The sequence below is a fragment of the Pelophylax lessonae genome (genome assembly GCF_965119305.1).
Source record: "Pelophylax lessonae genome assembly, chromosome: 5".
Classification (NCBI taxonomy): Eukaryota; Metazoa; Chordata; class Amphibia; order Anura; family Ranidae; genus Pelophylax; species Pelophylax lessonae.
In genome coordinates, this window is record NC_138772.1 from 31426607 (window position 1) to 31447205 (window position 20599).

Genomic DNA, 20599 nt, shown 5'->3' on the forward strand with positions numbered 1-20599 from the left:
TAGCCAACCAGGTAACATGTAGCTCAACTGAGAACAACTGGATCTCACCTGAAAAAAAACACCCTCAAAGAGGACCAGGTCCTCTAAACAGCAGTCTGCAAAACTTTGCGGCCAAACGAAGCATCCACAGATGCCAACACATCCAATTAATAAAACTTTGTGAATGTGTGTACAGAAGACCAGGTGGCCGCCTTGCAAACCTGCGTCAAGGACGCCTGGAGCCAGGATGGGATCTGGGGGAAGGATGGAGCCAAGATGGGAAAAGGCTACGGATGTAGTCAGGATGAGATCAGGGAATGGATAGAGTTGGGATGGGATCAGGTGATGGAGCTGGGATTGGATCGAGGTAGTGGATGGAACCAGGATTGGACCAGGGTAGTGGATGGAGCCAGAATGGAATTGGGGTGGTGGATGGAATCGGGATGGGATCAGGGGGAATATATGGAGCCGCCCCTTGCATTCTGTATATTACACACTCCTGCCCCTTGCATTCTGTACATTACATACCCCTGTCCCCTGCATTCTGTACATTACATACTCCTGTCCCCTGCATTCTGTATATTACATACTCCTGTCCCCTGCATTCTGTACATTACATACTCCTGTCCCCTGCATTCTGTACATTACATACTCCTGCACTATATACACAATACTGTACATTATATACTTCTCACCAAAGTCTTCATTGTCTCAACAGTTGCTGGTTGCTTTGCAGTCCCTGACTATTTTGATGTAGTTCTTCTTTAAGGTAGGCTCAGACAAAGCAATCAAAGCATATTTTATAGGTACAAGGAAGCCTGGGTTTTGTTTAACCACATCCCTTAAGCCCCTCCCACTGCTAAGTGGTTGACCACGCCCACATTTTACTGTGCGCTGCAGCTCTTGTCCATCCTCCAGTGTCCCTTATTCTGAAGTTCAAATGTTGGGAGGCATACATTCCCATAGACACACTCCTAAACCTTGTGGACAGCCTTCCCAGAAGAGTTGAAGCTGTTATAGCTGCAAAGGGTGGGCCAACTCAATGTAGCATCCTCCTAGTCAGGTCCTAGGTAGCAGGTATAGTTTTTGGCTTTCTCTGCTTAACAGAAAAGCAGTAGGCAAAGCATGTGTGCTCTCTGTTTATCAGGGAGCTGGATCTGCTAGTTAGGCCTGCTCTATGTGTCCAATGTGTGATTCATGTGGGCTGAGGGAGTGTCCCCACTGTATCCGATGGAGAAGTATATTGGACAGTGGAGGAAACCCAGCCAATGACACACTGGCTTTTAAACTATCCCATGGGTTTAGCACAGAGAGTGGTGCATCATGGGATAGGGTATAAAAGCCAAGGGGACATGAGGCAGGGGGTCTTTGGGTGGGAAGCCAGGTCCTGAAAGGCGGGTGACAGCTGTCTCCTCTTCTGTAGCAGTGGATGGTGGTCACAAGCAGTTGGCCTGGTGAACCGGAGTGTGTGGCTGAACCCAGAGGTCCAGGAGAAGCTGACTGGTGAAGTTGGGGGCAACGGTGACTCTGGAAAAACAGTGTCCATGAGTACAGAGAAACTTGCCCAGGGGTCTGCCCAGGAAAGGGGACCACCCCAGTGTATAGAGTCAGTGGACGGGTGTCAGCACAGAGAGAGAGAAAGGGGGTGCCAAGTTTAGAACCCTGAAGAGAATTACAAGCAGGAACACTTAAAATATCTTCATTCCAGTGGCAGAGTGAAGCAGCAGCCTTACTGCATTCTCAAGTCAGATGTCCTCAGGACTGTGAATAGTTACTAGTTGGAGTATCCCACTTATCCCTTCTCCTATCCCACTCATCCCTTCTCCAGTTCTAAATAAAACTACAAAACAACATCCCCTGGATTGATCATTAACTGAGCCAAGGACTTAAGGTACCAATTTTCTGCAACCAGTTGTTACCATTAACCCAGGGGAATCCTAAAGGTGTAATACTCAGCAGCCCTCTAGGGGCAGTGCTACATTTGGGGGCTCATCCGGGATGTCGCCCTGGGTTACCGGAATGGTTGCTAACGGCAATGACCGTAAAATGTTGTCTGAAAACTTAATTTTGTAATACTTAGCAGTGCTACATTTGGGGGGCTCATCCGGGATGTCGCCCTGGGTTACCGGAATGGTTGCTAACGGCAACAAGTGTAAAATTTTGTCTGAAAACTTCATTTTGGAATACTTAGCAGCCCTCTAGGGGAAAATGCTACGTCAATATTGAACCCTACAGAGTAAGACTGGGATGCCATTAATGTTCATGTGGGTGTAAAGACAGGCGTCCCAATATTTTTGGTACTACAGTGTGTGTATGTATATATATATATATATATATATATATATATATATATATATATAAATATTATATATATATATATATATATATATATATATATATATATTTCATACCAGATTTGGTCTCCATTTCATATATTTATTATCATTAAGCAGGAATAGTCAGAATGACAGGAATGAGTCCCTTGAAATCTTGTCAGGGATAAACACTTCATTCCCACTGTGTTCATTGCCAAAATTAGGACCCGTTCTCTGCTCTCTCCTCACTGGGAATGTTTTTTTTACATATTTTAGATTTTTTGTTTATTTTCATACACTAAAATAGATAAAATTCAATGTAAATTCTTCTGGGAAGACTAATGAAGTAAATGTTAGTATCTCATCATATTAGAGACGGGCGGCTCGAAGCCTGCTTTCACGGTGGGCATTATTGGGGCAAAGGCATAAATGACGCTACCAATCAGCAGCACCCCATCTAGTTTGGTTTCACTCCTTGTGAAGTCTTCAATTTATTTACTAAAAGTTGGAAATTCTGAAAACTTCCTTTTATTTTCTGATTGATTCAAGCAATACCAATGTGAACTGTGGCTTGTTCAACTCTACACCCCACAGTGCTAGTCAATAACACTGACAGCTTATTGATACCTGTGTATTTGTTAGAACTCGCAGGATTCCTGTTGGGACTTCTAGGGTTCAAGGATTTGTAGGACCTCCATCACCTCCAGGGCTTCCAGAGTACTTAGTATTGATGCTGGGTGTATCCTCTGACTAGTAGTGTATGTAAGCTCCAGTCTTGGAAGTAACTGGAGTGCTGCCTTATTGCCATCTATTTGAGGGCTATAATACTTATCTGCCAGTTGCTTGTTTGCTGCTGACCCGTATTGACCTGGCTACTCTCTTACCTGACACAACCCCTGCTTGGACCTGACTACTCCCTTGCCTACCGCCTGCCACGGCCTCTGCCTGGACCTGACTACTCTCTTGCCTGCCCCTAGCCATGACACCTGCCTTGACCTGACTGCTCTGTTATTTGCCACCTGGCACAACCCCTGCTTAGACCTGACTACTCTCTTGCCTTCCACGACCTTTGCTTGGACCTGAATACTCCTTTGTCTGCTGTCTGCCACAGCCTCTGCCTGAACCTGACTACTCTCTAGCCTGTTCCCTGCCACAGCCTCTGCCTAAACCTGACTGGTCCTTTGGCTGCCGCCTGTCAAAGCCTCTGTTTGGACCTGACTACTCCTTTGCCTCCTGCCTGCCACAGCCTCTGCCTGGACCCGACTACTCTCTTGCCTGCCGCCTGCCACAGCCTCTGCCTGGACCTGATTACTCTCTTGCCTGCTGCCTGCCACAGCCTCTGCCTGGACCTAACTACTTCTTTGTCAGCTACCTGCCACCTGCCGCCTGCCACAGCCTCTGCCTGGACCTGACTACTCTCTTGCCTGCTGCCTGCCACAGCCTCTGCCTGGACCTAACTACTTCTTTGTCAGCTACCTGCCGCCTGTCACAGCCTTAGCCTGGACCTGACTACTCTCTTGCCTGCTGCCTGCCACAGCCTCTGCCCGGACCTGACTACTTTTTTGCCTGCTACCTGCCACAGCCTCTGCCTGGACCTAACTACTTCTTTGTCAGCTACCTGCAGCCTGTCACAGCCTTTGCCTGGACCTGACTACTCTCTTGCCTGCTGCCTGCTGCCTGCCACAGCCTCTGCCTGGACCTGACTGACAAGTCCTTTGCCTCCTCCCTGCCACAGCCTCTGCCTGGACCTGACTACTCTCTTGCCTGCTGCCTGCCACAGCCTCTGCCTGGCCCTGACTACTTTTTTCCCTGCTACCTGCCGCCTGTCACAATCTTTGCCTGGACCTGGCTACTCTCTTGCCTGCCACTTGCCACGGCCTCTGCCTGGACCTGACAAGTCCTTTGCCTCCTCCCTGCCACAACCTCTGCCAGGACCTAACTACTCCTTTGCCTGCCGTTGGCCAAAGTCTCTGCCTGGACCTGACTACTCTCTTGCCTGCAGCCTGCTATGGCTTCTGTCTGGGGCTGACTACTCTGAAATTTGCCATACCTATATATATAAATATATATATATATATATATACAGTGCCTTGTGAAAGTATTTGGCCCCCTTGAACTTTTTGACCTTTTGCCACCTTTCAGGCTTCAAACATAAAGATATAAAACTGTAATTTTATGTGAAGAATCAACAACAAGTGGGACACAATCATGAAGTGGAACGAAATTTATTGGATATTTCAAACTTTTTTTAACAAAAAACTGAAAAATTGGGCGTGCAAAATTATTCAGCCTCTTTACTTTCAGTGCAGCAAACTCTCTCCAGAAGATCAGTGAGGATCTCTGAATGATCCAATGTTGACCTAAATGACTAATGATGATAAATAGAATCCACCTGAGTGTAATCAAGTCTCTGTATAAATGCACCTGCACTGTGATAGTCTCAGAGGTCCGTTTAAAGCGCAGAGAGCATCATGAAGAACAAGGAACACACCAGGCAGGTCCGGGATACTGTTGTGGAGAAGTTTAAAGCCGGATTTGGATACAAAAAGATTTCCCAAGCTTTAACCGGTTGCCGACCGCCGCACGACTATAAACTGCGGCGGTCAGCCCCGGCCAGGCAGAGTGACGTAGGGGTACGTCACTCGCCTGTCACTGACTTGCGAGCCAATTGCGGGCAGGCGCGCGCCCGCCGAGGCGCGCGCCCACCCCGGCTCATTCACTGACAAGTCAGTGCGTGTGACCGGCGGACCCGATCGTCCGCCGGTCACTTACGATCGCTCCGGTGAAGGGAGAAAGGCGGACGGCTTATGTAAACAAGCCATCTGTCATTCTCCCCTATGTAAAAATGAAGATCAGACGGTTCTACTATGTAGGACCGTTGATCTTTGTTTTTACACCAATAGCCATGTCCCTTTACAGTTAGAAACACGCCCCTAGGACACACTTAACCCCTACCTCTCCAATACAGTTAATCCCTTCCCTGCCAGTGTCATTTTTGCAGTAACAGTGCATATGTATAGCACTGATTACTGCAGTAATGTCACTGGTAACCCCAAAAGTGTCAAAAATGTCAGTCAAGGGTCCGATCTGTCCGCCGCAATGTCGCAGTACCGCAAAAAAATCGCAGATCGCCGCCATTACGCGTTAAAAAAAAAAACACCAAAAATGACAAAAATCTTTCCCTTTGTTAGTAAACGCGATAACTTTTGCGCAAACCAATCAAAATACGCTTTTTGCAATTTTTTTTACCAAACATATGTAGCATAAAACAAATTGGCCAAAAATGTTAAAAAATTTTGATTTTTACATTTTTTTGGGGGGGAATTTCATATAAAAAATTTTGAAAAATATTGTTATTTTTGCAAAATTGACGCTCTTTTTTTGTTTATAGCGCATGATCAAAAAATCGCACAGGTGATCAAATACCACCAAAAGAAAGCTCTGTTTGTGGGAAAAAAAGGACGTCAAATTCATTTAGGTACAGCGTCCCACGACCGCGCAATTGTCTGTTAAAATCACGCAGTAAAAAATTGCAAAAAAAACCCTGGTCTTTTAGCAGCCAAATCCTCCGGGGCTTAAGTGGTTAAACATCCCAAGGAGCACTGTGCAAGCGATAATATTGAAATGGAAGGAGTATCAGAGCACTGCAAATCTACGAAGACCTGGCCGTCCCCCTAAACTTTCAGCTCATACAAGGAGAAGACTGATCAGAGATGCAGCCAAGAGGCCCATGATCACTCTGGATGAACTGCAGAGATCTACAGCTGAGGTGGGAGACTCTGTCCATAGGACAACAATCAGTCGTATACTGCACAAATCTGTCCTTTATGGAAGAGTGGAAAGAAGAAAGCCATTTCTTAAAGATATCCATAAAAAGTGTCGTTTAAAGTTTGCCACAAGCCACCTGGGAGACACCAAACATGTGGAAGAAGGTGCTCTGGTCAGATGAAACCAAAATCAAACTTTTTGGCAACAATGCAAAACGTTATGTTTGGTGTAAAAGCAACACAGCTCATCACCGTGGACACACCATCCCCACTGTCAAACATGGTGGTGGCAGCATCATGGTTTGGGCCTGCTTTTCTTCAGCAGGGACAGGGAAGATGGTCAAAATTATCATTATTATTATTATTATTTCAGGTACTTATATAGCGCTGTCAATTTACGCAGCGCTTTACATATACATTGCACATTCACATCAGTCCCTGCCCTCAAGATTGATGGACAAATTGATGGGAAGATGGATTGATGGGAAGATGGATGGAGCCAAATACAGGACCATATCCAGGTGTTAGAATGGCCAAGTCAAAGTCCAGACCTAAATCCAATCGAGAATCTGTGGAAAGAACTGAAAACTGCTGTTCACAAACGCTCTCCATCCAACCTCACTGAGCTCGAGCTGTTTTGCAAGGAGGAATGGGCAAAAATTTCAGTCTCTCGATGTGCAAAAATGATAGAGACATACCCCAAGCGACTTACAGCTGTAATCGCAGCAAAAGCTGGCACTACAAAGTATTAACTTAAGGGGGCTGAATAATTTTGCACGCCCAATTTTTCACTTTTTTATTTGTTAAAAAAGTTTGAAATATCCAATAAATGTTGTTCCACTTCATGATTGTGTCCCACTTGTTGTTGATTCTTCACAAAAAATTACAGTTTTCTATCTTTATGTTTGAAGCCTGAAATGTGGCAAAAGGTTGCAAAGTTCAAGGGGGCCGAATACTTTCACAAGGCACTGTATATATACTGTATATATATAAATATACGCTTATTAGGATTTAATTTTTACCAAGAATATGTAGCAGAATGCATATTGACCTAAACTGATGAAGAAATATGATTTTTTACATATTTTTATTGGATATGTTTTACAGCAGAAAGTACATTTTTTTTTTTTTCAAAATTGCCGGTGGTTTTTTGTTTATAGCGCAAAAAAAATATAAAACGCAGAGGTGACCAAATACCACCAAAAGAAAACTCTATTTGTGGGGGAAAAAAAAGGACAAAAATTCTATTTGGGTACAGCGTCACACCGACCGCGCAATTGTCAGTTAAAGTAACGCAGTGCCGTATCTCAAAAATTGGCCTGGTCAAGAAGAGGGAAGAGGGGTAAAACTTCCAGGGGTCAAGTGGTTAAAAAAGGAAACACAATGCTGCAACCACATCTAAGAACTGCTGCGATTTATTATATTTTTTTGTTCTTGGGTTTTATTCTGCCCAAAAATCTGTACTTCATTATCGGTCTTGAAAGGAAACACCCCCTTTGTCAATAAGTGGCAGCGGTGAAATTACCAGGTAGAAAAATCACAATCTGGCGGCGTCTGAATTACCGTGTCTGCATCTTAAATCCAATCCTATAGAGTACTTATATAGTACATATGAGGAAAAGGGGAAAATAAAAGAATAAAATAACACAAAGAATCTCATGCAGGTTAATCCATTGAGCAGTAATGAATGTGACACATAATAACTGTTACACAAACAGCCTTTTATCTCCTGCTAAAGCTGTATAGGGAGAGTATTTGCTTTAATCCCTGATCTCCGGGGGATAGCGGGATAAGAATGAACAGCGCACATTATTATTGTTCATTTATAGATGAACTGGCTGTCTGCTGAAATTGTGGGGGTTATTTACTAAACCCTTCCGTCCAATCAGAGACAAGTATTGATTGATCTCTATAAAGATGCATAATAAAAGTTGAAGTACGATGGCTAGTAATTACCTACCGCTGCGCCAAATGGACACATTTTAGGCCAAAAGGGTAAAACAAACCTTAAAGCGGAGTTCCACCCAAAAGTGGAACTTCCGCTTTAGGGAGTCCTGACCCCCTGACATGCCACATTTGGCATGTCATTTTTTTTGGGGGGGAGCGGGTACCTAGTTTTGACAGGTACCCGCTCCCACTTCCGCTCGGAGCGCCGTGGCGCCCTGAGCGGAAGTTCTCCTCTCCCCCTCCCTCCCTGCAATCTTCTGGGACATGTCAAAGGTCCCAGAAGATTGCCGGCCAATCACGGCGCGCAGCGCAACTCGCGCATGCGCAGTGGGTACCCGGCTGTGAAGCCGCAAACTGTCACAGCCGGGTGTCCGCAGCAGTGATGCCGGCGCCGAGGGAGAGGATCGAGGCTTCAGGCAGGCCGCATCGCTGGACCGTTGGACAGGTGAGTGAATGGCTGGAACTCCGCTTTAAGGCCCCTTTCACACATGCTGTCCATTTGTCCGTTTTTCATCCATCCGTTGACGGATGAAAAATGGACATCAATGTATCTCTATGTAAAAACAGGCGACAACGGATGATCATCAGTTAACATCCGTTTTCATCCGCTTCCGTCAATGTCCGTTTTTTTGAACGGATGAATGCCCTATTTTTCATCCGTCAAAAAAACGATTGGAAGAAAAACAGATGACAACGGATGAAAAACGGATGACAACGGATGAAAACGGATGACAACGGATGAAAACGGATGACAATGGATGAAAAACAGATAACAACTAATGAAAAACGGATGAAAAACAGATGACAACTGACAAAAAATGGATAAATAACGGATGAAAAACTGATACATTTTGCCGTGACTGAACTGATGAACTGAACGGAGCGTATGTGTGAAAGGGGCCTAAGGGCTCTTTCACACGGTCCGCTCCGTAGGCGGATCCGTGTTGCTCAGCGGGGATCGATCCGCGATCCCCGCTGAGCCGGGCAGATGACAGCTTCGTCTCCGCTTGCAGTGCGGAGAGGGAGGTGTCTCAGCCCCCGCTGCCCTCTATGGGGGATCGGAGGAGAGCGGACCGCTTGTCCTCTCTCATCAGATCCGATCCGCTCCGATTACTGAACGGATGGAAAAATAGGGTTTCCATCCGTCCAGATTTCACGCACAGGATCGGATGCGGATGGCAGCGGGTGTCAGCGGAGGTGACCTCCGCTGACACCCGCTGCCCCATAGAGCTGCATGGTGGATCCGATCAGATCCGCCTAAAAAACTGACAGGCGGATCTGATCGGACCGTCCGTGTGAAAGAGCCCTCAGGCTACGTTCACATGTTAGCGTAGCGGTCCGCGGCAGAATCACCGCGATTCTGCCCGTGATCCGGAAATCATTGCAAATCGCGGGACGCCTGTGCGTTGCCGTTGATTTGCAATGGCACCCCAAACTCTGTCCGATGTTCCCGCGATTTCCGCCAGCCGAATCGCGGTAACATCGCGCAAACAAAATCGTGGGTCGCATGACGCCCAAAAAAGGTACAAGAGCTTCTTTGGGGAGTCATGCGACCCTCACGATTTTGTTTGCGCGATGTTACTGCGATTCGGCAGGCGGAAATCGCGGGAACATCGGACAGCGTTTGGGGTGCCATTGCAAATCAACGGCAAAAAGGAAAAGGCGTCCCGCGATTTGCAATGATTTCCGGATCGCTGGCAGAATCGCGGTGATTCTGCCACGGTCCGCTACGCTAACATGTGAACGTAGCCTAATGCCTAATTATATATATATAATTTTTTATTTTTATTTTTTAATTTTGCTGTATATTTCTTGCTATTACCATAACCAACCAATAAAGAACAACCCAAAATAAATTCCCCTGCTCCTGATGATCACAGCGATACCACATACTGTATGTGTATGTTAGTTGTTGTTGGTACGGGTAGTACAGCCCAGAAACAATAGTGCGCATTTTTCTTTTTTTGCTTTCCTGCCTAAAACACACTGACACAAACTGACACTGATACTAATTTAAAAAAAGACAAAAAAACATCCTGTCCAAAAAATACTAACCCTGACCTTGACCTTTGACCTTGGCCTTTGACCCTGACCTTGACCCAAACACTAACTCTGGCACTGACCTAGATCAAACCTTGATCTCGGTATTTTTTTTCATTATTATTTTTTAGTTATTATTAATATTATTATTTATTCTTTAATTATTATTAATATTATTATTTATTCTTTAATTATTATCAATATTATTATTATTATTATTATTATTATTATTATTTTCTTTTTTTTACACACTTTTTTTTCTATCTCTGCAAGGACAGGTATCTCTCTCGTCCATTCACAGAGACAGAAAACATGGGGGGCGGGCTTCACAGAGACTGATCACTGTGATAGCCTCTGATTGGCTATCACAGTGATTGGGAGTTCTGGGTCCTGATCGTTAGAACGGCGCCCGAGGCTCTCGGTAAGACCCCGATCTCTGTGCTTGAAGCGTGCCATGTAGCCAGCTCCAAGCAGAAAGGAAGATACACAAATATGCAGCCCCACAGAAAAAAGCCCAGTCTAGTGGGACCGCATATTTGTCTACAGTCAGCATGAAGGGGTTTAGTCAATAACCCGAACCACAGAGATCTTGAAAAATTATGTACATCTGCTAAGTAAATTCCAGTCACATCAAAACAAAAGTGTGCAAAGTCTTGGACTCCCTTTACGCTTGCATGACTCCAAAGTCACATTTGTGAGGTCAGGCACTGATGTTGGACGAGAAGGCCTGGCTTGCAGTCTCCACTCTAATTCATCCCAAAGGTGTTCTATCGGGTTGGGGTCAGGACTCTGTGCAGGCCAGTCAAGTTCCTCCACCCCAAACTCGCTCATCCATGTCTTTATGGACCTTGCTTTGTGCACTGGTGCGCAGTCATGTTGGAACAGGAAGGGGCCATCCCCAAACTGTTCCCACAAAGTTGGGAGCATGAAATTGTCCAAAATGTCTTGGTATGCTGACACCTTAAGAGTTCCCTTCACTGGAACTAAGGGGCCAATCCCAACCCCTGAAAAACAACCTCACACCATAATCCCCCTCCACCAAATGATTTGGACCAGTGAACAAAGCAAGGTCCATAAAGACATGGATGAGTGAGTTTGGGGTGGAGGAACTTGACTGACCTGCACAGAGTCCTGACCTCCCCCCAACAGAACACCTTTGGGATGAATAAGAGCGGAGACTGCAAGCCAGGTCCAACTCGTCCTCACAAATTCCTTCTGGAAGAATGATCAAACATTCCCATAGACACACTCCTAAACCTTGTGGACAGCCTTCCCAGAAGAGTTGAAGCTGTTATAGCTGCAAAGGGTGGGCCAACTCAATATTGAACCCTACGGACTAAGACTGGGATGCCATTAAAGTTCATGTGCGTGTAAAGGCAGGCGTCCCAATACTTTTGACAATATAGTGTATGTGATTTTCATTTACTTTCACTCTCGGTTTAAACAGGACAGAGGGTGAATCTCCTTAACGGGGTCACAGACAGTAATAAAAACCTGACAGGGGTTCTAATCCCTCTCCACTCCGGTGTTGCCTTTAGTCACAATGAACTCAATCCTTTCTCTTTCCCTTTAAAATGTCTTTAAAATTGGGATCCCATATGTTCAAACATATTCCCACCTTCCACTTGTGGACCAGCGACGCACCCGTAGCTGCAGGCATCATCCTGGCTTTTTTAGAGCCACCGGTGGGAGGGGACGTTCCTCCCCTCCACCCCCATCCCGACCTTCCCACCGGGAGACCCCAGCAACCAGGAGAGCCAAGCAAAGTCCTGATTGGCTTTGATGGGCTCTCAGCTATGGTAACCCGGAAGCTATGACCTGACATCACTTCTGGTTTACCCAAATGTCAATGGCGCTATTTATAAAAAAAATCAAAAGCATTTGAAAATACCAATCTTGGTGTTTTGAATGCTTTTAAGGGCAGAGGAGGGATTTGGGGTCTTAGACCCCGTTCAGACAGGGGCGACGCGACTTGCTGGGGCGACCTGTGTGCACCGCGACCTCGGCGCGACATGCACGGACTTCATATCATTGAAGTCAATGCAAGTCGCCTCCAGGTCGCCCCAAAGTAGTACAGGACCCTTTTTCTAAGTCGTAGCGACTTGTGTCACTCCTATTAGAACGAGTCCTGTGCTAATCAATGGCGAGCGACCCACCGCGACTTGTCAGGCGATCAAGTCGCCTGACAAGTCGCGCTAGTGTGAATGGGGTCTTATAGACCCAATATTTCTCTATTAATGAGTACCTGTCACTGCCTATTGCTGTCACAAGGATGTTTATATTCTTTGTGACAGCACAAAAAGTGTAAAAAAAATAAATAAAATTAATAATTAAAAAAAAAAAAAACATTTAAAGTGCCCCCGCCCCCTCTTGCTGGCGCACAAATGCGAATGCACACGTCAGTCCCGAATGCACACAAACAGCGAACGTTCCACACATGAAAGATATCACCATGAAAATCAGATCATGGGCAGTAATTCTAGCTCCAGACCTCCTCTGTAAAGTGGTAACCTGTAAAGGCTTTAAATCAGGGGTAGGGAACCTTTTTTCTGCCAAGGGCCATTTGGGTATTTATAAAATCATTCGGGAGCCGTAAAAAATGATCACCTTAAAAATTTGCCTGTTATATTTGGTCAAACATTTAATTATCTCACCCCTAATGTGATGGCTGCAACTGCTTCTCTTTGGTGAGGTGTGTGATGTTAGCTGGTATTGATGATGTTGCTACTCGCAACAGGTTTTCCAGGTTTGCGTCGGTCAGTCTGGAGCGCAGTTGACTTTTTTGTGGTGGTAAGTTTTGAAAGGTACTGCTGGTGGGTATAGCTGGGTGGTACTGCTGGCTTGTACTGTGCTGTGAGTACTGCTGGCTGGTACTGCTGGCTCAGGCTGATACTGCTGTGAGTACTGCTGGCTCAGGCTGGTACTGCTGTGGGTACTGCTGGCTCAGGCTGGTACTGTGCTGTAGGTACTGCTGGCTGGTACTGCTGTGGGTACTGCTGGCTCAGGCTGGTACTGCTGGCTGGTATTGCTGTGGGTACTTCTGGCTGGTACTGTGCTGTAGGTACTGCTGGCTCTGGCTAGTACTGCTGGTTCTGGCTGGTACTGCTGTGAGTACTGCTGGCTCTGGCTGGAAGAGGTGATGTTTCCTGTATTGGTCACAGGCGGAGTGCATTTGATATCACTCCGCCTGTGACTCCCTCAGACTGTCATACAGAGCAGGAACTATACAGGAAGCATCGGCTCCATTCTGACAAATCAGCTGAGAGACACAGACTCAGCTGCGTGGGGGGCCGGACCAGATGACTTCGGGGGCCACATACGGCCCCCGAACTGTAGGTTCCCCACCCCTGCTTTAAATTAAAAGAGATGCCTATGGATAGCAAAATTTACATTCTTTGTCGCAGGTTCCACGGCCATAAGCAATTTTGAAGCGCGACATGTTTGGTATCTATTTACTCATCATTGTTTATGTTTTATCAAAAAATTGGGTTATGTATTGTGTTTTTGTGGATTAAAACTAAAAAAGTGTATTTTTTCCCAAAAAATTGCATTTAAAAACCTTCTGCGTAAATACCATGTGACATAAAAAATTGCAAAACCCACCAACACTTTGGGCTCTGCATAAAAAAAAAAAAAAATATATATATATATATATATATATATATATATATATATATGTATATATATGTATATATATATATATGTATATGTATATATATATATATATATGTATATGTATATATGTATATATATATATGTATATATATATATATATATATATATATATATATATATATATATATATATATATATATATATATATATATATATATATGTGTGTGTATATATATATATATGTATATATGTATACATATATACATATGTATATATGTGTGTATGTATATATATATATATATATATATATACATACAGTAAATATATATTAGGGATCGACCGATTATCGGCAAAGCCAATATATCGGGGGCCGATATGCACTTTCCCCGATATATCGGAATCAGCTACCAAGGTGGCCGATATTACCGATATTTTGGAAAGTGCTTGTACCGGAGTGATGCCTGCAGCTAGAGGCATCACCCCGGTACCGGCGTCCATAACCGACGATCGGCTGTCTTGTAATGACAACCGATGTAGCTGAGAAGTCACTTGACTGTCATTACAAGGATCGGGAGGGGATGCCCCCCCCCCCTCCCACCTCCTTCCGCAGCTCGCCTGGGACTCCCATCCCACCGGGAGACCTGGGCAACCAGCCTGCACGGCCGCCGAAGACCTGATCAAAGCCGCATTTGGCACTGATTGGGTCTCCATGCAAAAACCCGGAAGTGATGTCATGACATCACTTTCTGGTATTGGCGCCAGATTTAAAGAAAGTACAGCATTCACAACAGCCAAACTTGGCATTTTGAATGATTTTAAGTGCAGAGGAGGGGTTTGGGGACTTTTAGACCCCCAGATCCCTTCACAAGAGTACCTGTCAAGTAAAAAAAAAATAAAATAAAAAAATGTTTTTAAATGAACGAAAATATCAGCCCATATCGGCCGATACCGATACACAATGACCAAAATATAGATATCGGCAATGAAAAAACAATATCGGTCGACCCCTAATATATATATATATATATATATATATATATATATTATATATACACAGAGTATAATGTTTGGGGATTCTAACAAATTTTCTAGGAACAAAATTCTGATTGTTATGCTCAAAACAACATATTTTTTTGCTCCCCGAAATCCAATCCATTGATAATGGTGTAGATATACCGTACTTCCTATTACTAGAAATATATCCATCATATCAAAATCTGCTTTTGTAAGTGCCGGTTCACATACTGTATATGCAATGCAGGAACTCTGCAAGTCGCACTCGACTCCCGGCAGTTCACACTGAATCAGCGAATCGCTGGGGGTGTCATTACAAAGTTAACGGCACCCCCAGATCAGTTTGCATATCGCAGTGCAAACTGTCAGTTCAGACATGAATCGGATTGCATAGGTATAAACATCCATGCGATCCGATTCTGGTGTGCACCACAAAAAAGAGTCCTGTGCGACTTCGGTCCGAATGCGATGCAAATTCAACTTTACAATCTGTATGGCTGAATTTGCAATGCACAGACATCAAATGTGATTTGCATAGCAGTGCCGTGCAAATCACACGCGATGTCTGACATCACATGTGTTTTAACCGGCACTAAGACTAAAAATGTACACTTTGTAATTTCACTTGGAATATAACCCAACTGTATTATTTGTGTTTCCATGGGCCCAGCAATAATAAAAAAAAAGTTTAATAAAAAAATAGAAAAAGCAAATGAAGGCACTTACCCGGCATAGAGTCATTCCACATCTCCAGCTCTAACTTCTGGATTTTCTCCAAACAAGTTTCTTCCTCCTTCTTAATGACACAGTAAGGATGCATCACCGCCATCTGCAAACAGACAGACATGATTCCTGCCGGTTAGTGATCTTTGCATTGCATGTGACCAGAATAATGTGGACCTAAAGTCTGCAAAATTAAAGTGTCTTGCTATAGATAGGGAAATGGTAAACCAGAATCCACTGATGTCAGGGTGGGGTATTACAGGAGGGAAGATCAGCACACAATGTGACTAACTCACTAAACTACTGCAGGTACTGTGGAGCAATTCATCCTCGCAGTTCACAAGAGAGACTCTGATATTCCAACTAGTCTCCCCTTATTTTCTATAGTGGCAGGGACTTGACACACAGCATGTGTTTCCATGATGTTGAAACTAGACGTGCAGAATGAAAAAATGTCTTTCTTTTTGTATCGATTAGTTAAGTTACTAATTTCGTTTTGTTGCATTCGTAACAAAATGTGTTTCGTTTTGTGTAATTTATTCGTTTTCAAACAGATTAGAATTTTTCCAACAGATTAGAATTGAAATTTTCAAATCAATCCCAATTCTTTCCGAAGAAGAGCTGGTTGTTAAGGAGTGGGGCAGCCGGCCACCTGCCGAGTTTTAACAACCATGCATAGGTGTGCGCACAGGGTGTGCCAGGTGTGCCCAGGCACACCCTAATCAGCCTGTGCAGCACAGATTCCACCTACTGCCCTGCCCCCCCCCCCTTTTACCCCAACAGCTCTTTCGGCTTCCCTCCTTTCCTTTCCAGCCAGCTGTTGCTGTGGGGATGTTTTAGGATGAGTGGTGAAAGGGGCCGATAAATATATAATTTTCCGGCCCGCTCCCTTTCTGAATGAACATCGTGAGGGATCGATAGTGTGTGTTTGAGCTTTGGTGTGCACACCCTAATGCATTAGGCTGCGCACACCTATGCAACCATGACTCATCTGCTGTCAGCGGGATTCCTCGCTGACAGCAAAATGTAAACAAATACTGCCGGCCTTGAAAATGTAAAAAAAAAAAAAAAAAAACAGCATGGGGGTCCCCTCCAAATCCTGAACAGGCCCTTTGGGTGTGGTATGGATTTTGAGAAGAATCCCACGCCAAAACAAAAAAAAACAGAGTGCCCCCCCCCCCCCAAAATAACAAATTTATATCAAGCCATCACCTGAGCATGCAGCCAAGCAGATCAGGAAAGAGGGGAGGGGGTGGAAAGAGTGCCCCCCCCTTCCCTCCTGAACTATAACAGGCCACATGCCCTCAAAATGAGGAGCTGCTTTGGGGCACCTTGTCCCAATGTTAATGGGGATAAGAACCTTTTTCCCACATCCCTGGGTGGTGGTTGTGTGGGTCTGCAGGCATGGAGGCTTCACGGAATGGGAAAGCCTCTTCAAACATCCGAATGAAACAAATCAATTTTGTTGTTTTGTTAACCAGTTCCCGCCCGCACTATAGCCGAAAGACGGCTACAGCACGGGCTCTAACTTCCAGGAGGCCGTCTTTAAACGGCCTCCCAGTAACAGGCTCCCCGCGCGCGCATCGGGGAAGATCTGTGTCTGACGTGTCCCGTGGACACAGCCAATCACAAATCGTGGTGAATGGCCAATCACGGCGGCCATTTGCCACGCGATCGGAACATCCAATGAGAGATGATCTCAAATGTAAACATATGAGATCATCTCTCATTGCCAGCTCTCCTTCCTCACACAGAGACTGCAGTGTGAGGAAGAGGAGAGCCGATCAGCGGTTAGGGGACAAAGAAAAATGTAATCAGGGCACTGATCACCAGTGCCCTGGTTACACAAGAGGGAAATAAAATGCCATAACTGCCCACCATCAGTGCCCACAGTGCTGGCCATCAGTGCCCCCCATCAGTGCCCACAATTAGTGCCCATAGTGCTGCCAATCAGTGCCCATCAGTGCCTGCTCATCTAGGCACTGATGGGCACTGACTAGCAGCACTATGGGCACTGAGTGTGGGCACTGATGGTGCTGCCCATCAGTGCTCATCAGTGCCACACATCAGTGCTCATCAGTGCCACCCATCAGTGTCCATCAGTGCCGCCTCTCAGTGCCCATCAGTGGCGCCCATCAGTGCCACCTCTCAGTGCACAACAGTGCCACATCTCAGTGCCCAGCAGTGCCACCTATCAGTGCTCATCAGTGCCACCTATCAGTGCGGCATATTAGTACCTCCTCAGTGCCACCTCATCAGTGCCCATAAGTGCCACCTCATCAGTGCCCATAAGTGCCACCTCATCAGTGCCCATAAGTGCCACCTCAGCAGTGCCCATCATTGCCGCCTCATCAGCGCACATCAGCGAAGGAGAAGAATTTATTTATTTTCAAAATTTACTCACAGAAAATAAGAAAAACTTTTTTTTTTCAACATTTTCTGTCTTTTTTCTTTTTTCTTGTAAGAAATAAAAAACCCAGAGGTTATTAAATACCACCAAAAGAAATCTCTATTTGTGTGAAAAAAATGATACAAATTTCATATGGGTACAGTGTAGCACGACCGCGCAATTGTCATTCAAAGCATGAGAGCGCTGAAAGCTGAAAATTGGCCTGGGCAGGAAGGGGGTGAAAGTGCACTGTAGGCAAGTGGTTAAGGTTGAATGCAGATTTGTTAAAATGTGTTAATGCTGTCATTCAGAAATTAAGATGCACCTAAATCATCAAATAACAAAAATGTTGTCCAAATTTCGGAACAAAATGAACTACACATGTCTAGTTGAAACCCAAATCAAAATTGACTTCAAAGTTTGTGATCTTTTAGAATGAATTGCTCCACAGTATCTGAAACTAAGAGGGTCACAGAAGGCTTGTAAAGCTCTTCTGCTGCTCAATAAGAATATGTAAAAACTTTATCCCTGATAGTCTGGACATACTGTAGGTACCTTTTAAATAAGAGCTTCAGATTTGCATACGGGAGTCAATGGACCAGAACGATGGCCAGGGAGCTAAGAGTTTCAAAAAGGGAGGTCAACAATAGCGGACTCATTACCTCGTCTACAGTCCGCCTAAACTCCACTCTTCTAATTGTGTGTAAATGCTGGTAAGACAAGAGGTCCTACCCAGAACATACATAGAGTCAATGAGGTTCCAATGGGTAGACACTAGGTCAGTCATTCTCTAACGGGGTTCCATGCAACCCTAGGGTTCCTCCAGAAGTTGCTAGGGATTTCCTGAGAAATTTATTCCTTTCACATAAGTAACCAATAACACCAATGGTCTTTTTAGCTATCTTCAGGGGGTGGGTTACTCTAACTGACCACAAATGAAGGGAGCATTCTTTTCCATGACCATCTGGCTAAAGTGTCATAAGCAGTAAATTAAAAAAAAAAAGGTATTAGCAGATGTTAACTGAGAGTGGGACATTATCTTCAGGGCTCCTTCGTGGTAAAAAAGTTGAGTAAGGCTGCATCAAGTACTCAAGCTAGGATGTCAAGTGAGCTGTACCTAGGCTCCATGTACACGGGACGCTGGAAATGGCCGTTTAGGAGCAGTTGGGCGTTTTTTTCAGAAGCCCCTGAACCCATCTACATTTTATCTTATCTGTCCATGTACACCAGGTCGTTTACAGTCATTTGCAGGCAGTTGCGTTCAGGGACTGTTTTTAGAACGCAATTATTTGCGTTCGAACGTGTGTTTCCCGGCGTTTCAAACGCACAAACGCGTCCGAACGCGTTTGAACGCGATGACCCGCGTTTAGTGTTCGCAATTTTCCATTTTAAAGGGGAATAATTTTTTTGACCTCTAGGAACGCTTCTAAACGCAAACGCCCGCAAACACTGCTAAACGCCCGCTAAACGCGGGTACAAACGCGACCGAACGGACGTTTCAAACGTCCTAAAAATTCCAGCATTCAAAGGGACTTTTAACAACGTCCCGTGTACATGGAGCCTACATAAATGTGAAACAGCAGCTCCTAAACAATGCTTACCCTTACAATTTTCCCTTAAAGCCCATCTCCAGGTTTAGCCCCAATGTTCCAATAACTATTTTCCCTCTTGGAGTCCCTAACCTTCTGTTTGCTTTTTTTAAATTTTTTTATTATACTTACCTTTAACCAAATTCTTAAGGCCAGTCACATTATGTGCCGGGTCTGCCTTCTCTTCAGCCTTCCCCTGCTAGTGGTAGGTTCTCCAGGAGAGAAGAGAGAGAGGGACATCATTGTGGCATCACTCTTTGCACCAATATACTGTAAATGATGCCCATGTGGGGGTCTGCCCATGATGCCATACACTCACAGTATTGTCCTCTATCTTTGGGGTTGGGCAACATTGGGTGTCATTCAACCCAGAAGACTGAGGACATCTTGTGATAGAAATATGTACTGCAGGGAACAGCTCCAGGTTAAAGCTGAGGATTGCAGCTCAAGCTGCTTTTTTGTAACCATATGAACAAAAAAATGATCCCAGGGTTGGGCTTTAGACTCCATTCACACTTGCGTGACTTCAAAATCGTGCATTTTCCATTGCAACTTGATGCGACTTTGATCCAATTTGATGTGACTTTGGATAAGTGCGACCTTGACCAATAATAATATACATGATGTGACACAATTCCTTTTCCTGCCGCAGTGATGGCTAGAGTTAGGCTAGGGTTAGGGCAAGTGTTAGACTACGAGAGAACAACAAGAGAAGGGTGCACCGACCTTGTGCATTAACACTAAAAAAGTTTATTAAAATCAAAGAAGGTAGCGTACAGTTGAGTGGCACCTTTGGCTCTGAGGAAAAGGGTCCTCCCTCGAAACGCGTAAACCATACAAGGTTGTGAGAATGCCATCACGCTATCCAGCAGTAGAGAAGTGTCCTGGAAGCGAGCAGTCCCTATTTTCTACATGCTTGTACATATCCTATGTTTGTAAGTATATTGTACGCTCCTTCTTTGATTTTGATAAACTTTTTTAGTGGTAATGCACAAGGTCGGTGTGCCCTTTTCTTGTTGTTTTCTTGTAGTGCTTTTTGGATACCTTTAGTCCTGAGGAGGGCAGCAAGACCACTTCATTTGTGCCTAAAAAAAAAAAAAAACACCTAGATCATTTACCTTTCCACACACCACTCGAGCGCAGGAGAGATACTGCTTTTTGTTAAGTGTTAGACTAGGGTAAAGGGTTATGGCTAGGGTTAGGGTTATGGCAAGGGTTTGG

At 44.8% G+C, this 20599-nt stretch overlaps 1 protein-coding gene across 1 annotated transcript in view; it reads right to left on the reverse strand.

The window, feature by feature from the left end:
- ADCYAP1R1 (ADCYAP receptor type I) overlaps positions 1–20599 on the reverse strand; it is a 419514-nt gene that overhangs the window by 218700 nt on the left and 180215 nt on the right. The window contains exon 3 of the mRNA XM_082258031.1: positions 15404–15506. Within this exon, the coding sequence (XP_082114157.1) occupies positions 15404–15506 (103 nt within the window). The remainder of the gene's footprint in view (positions 1–15403; positions 15507–20599) is intronic.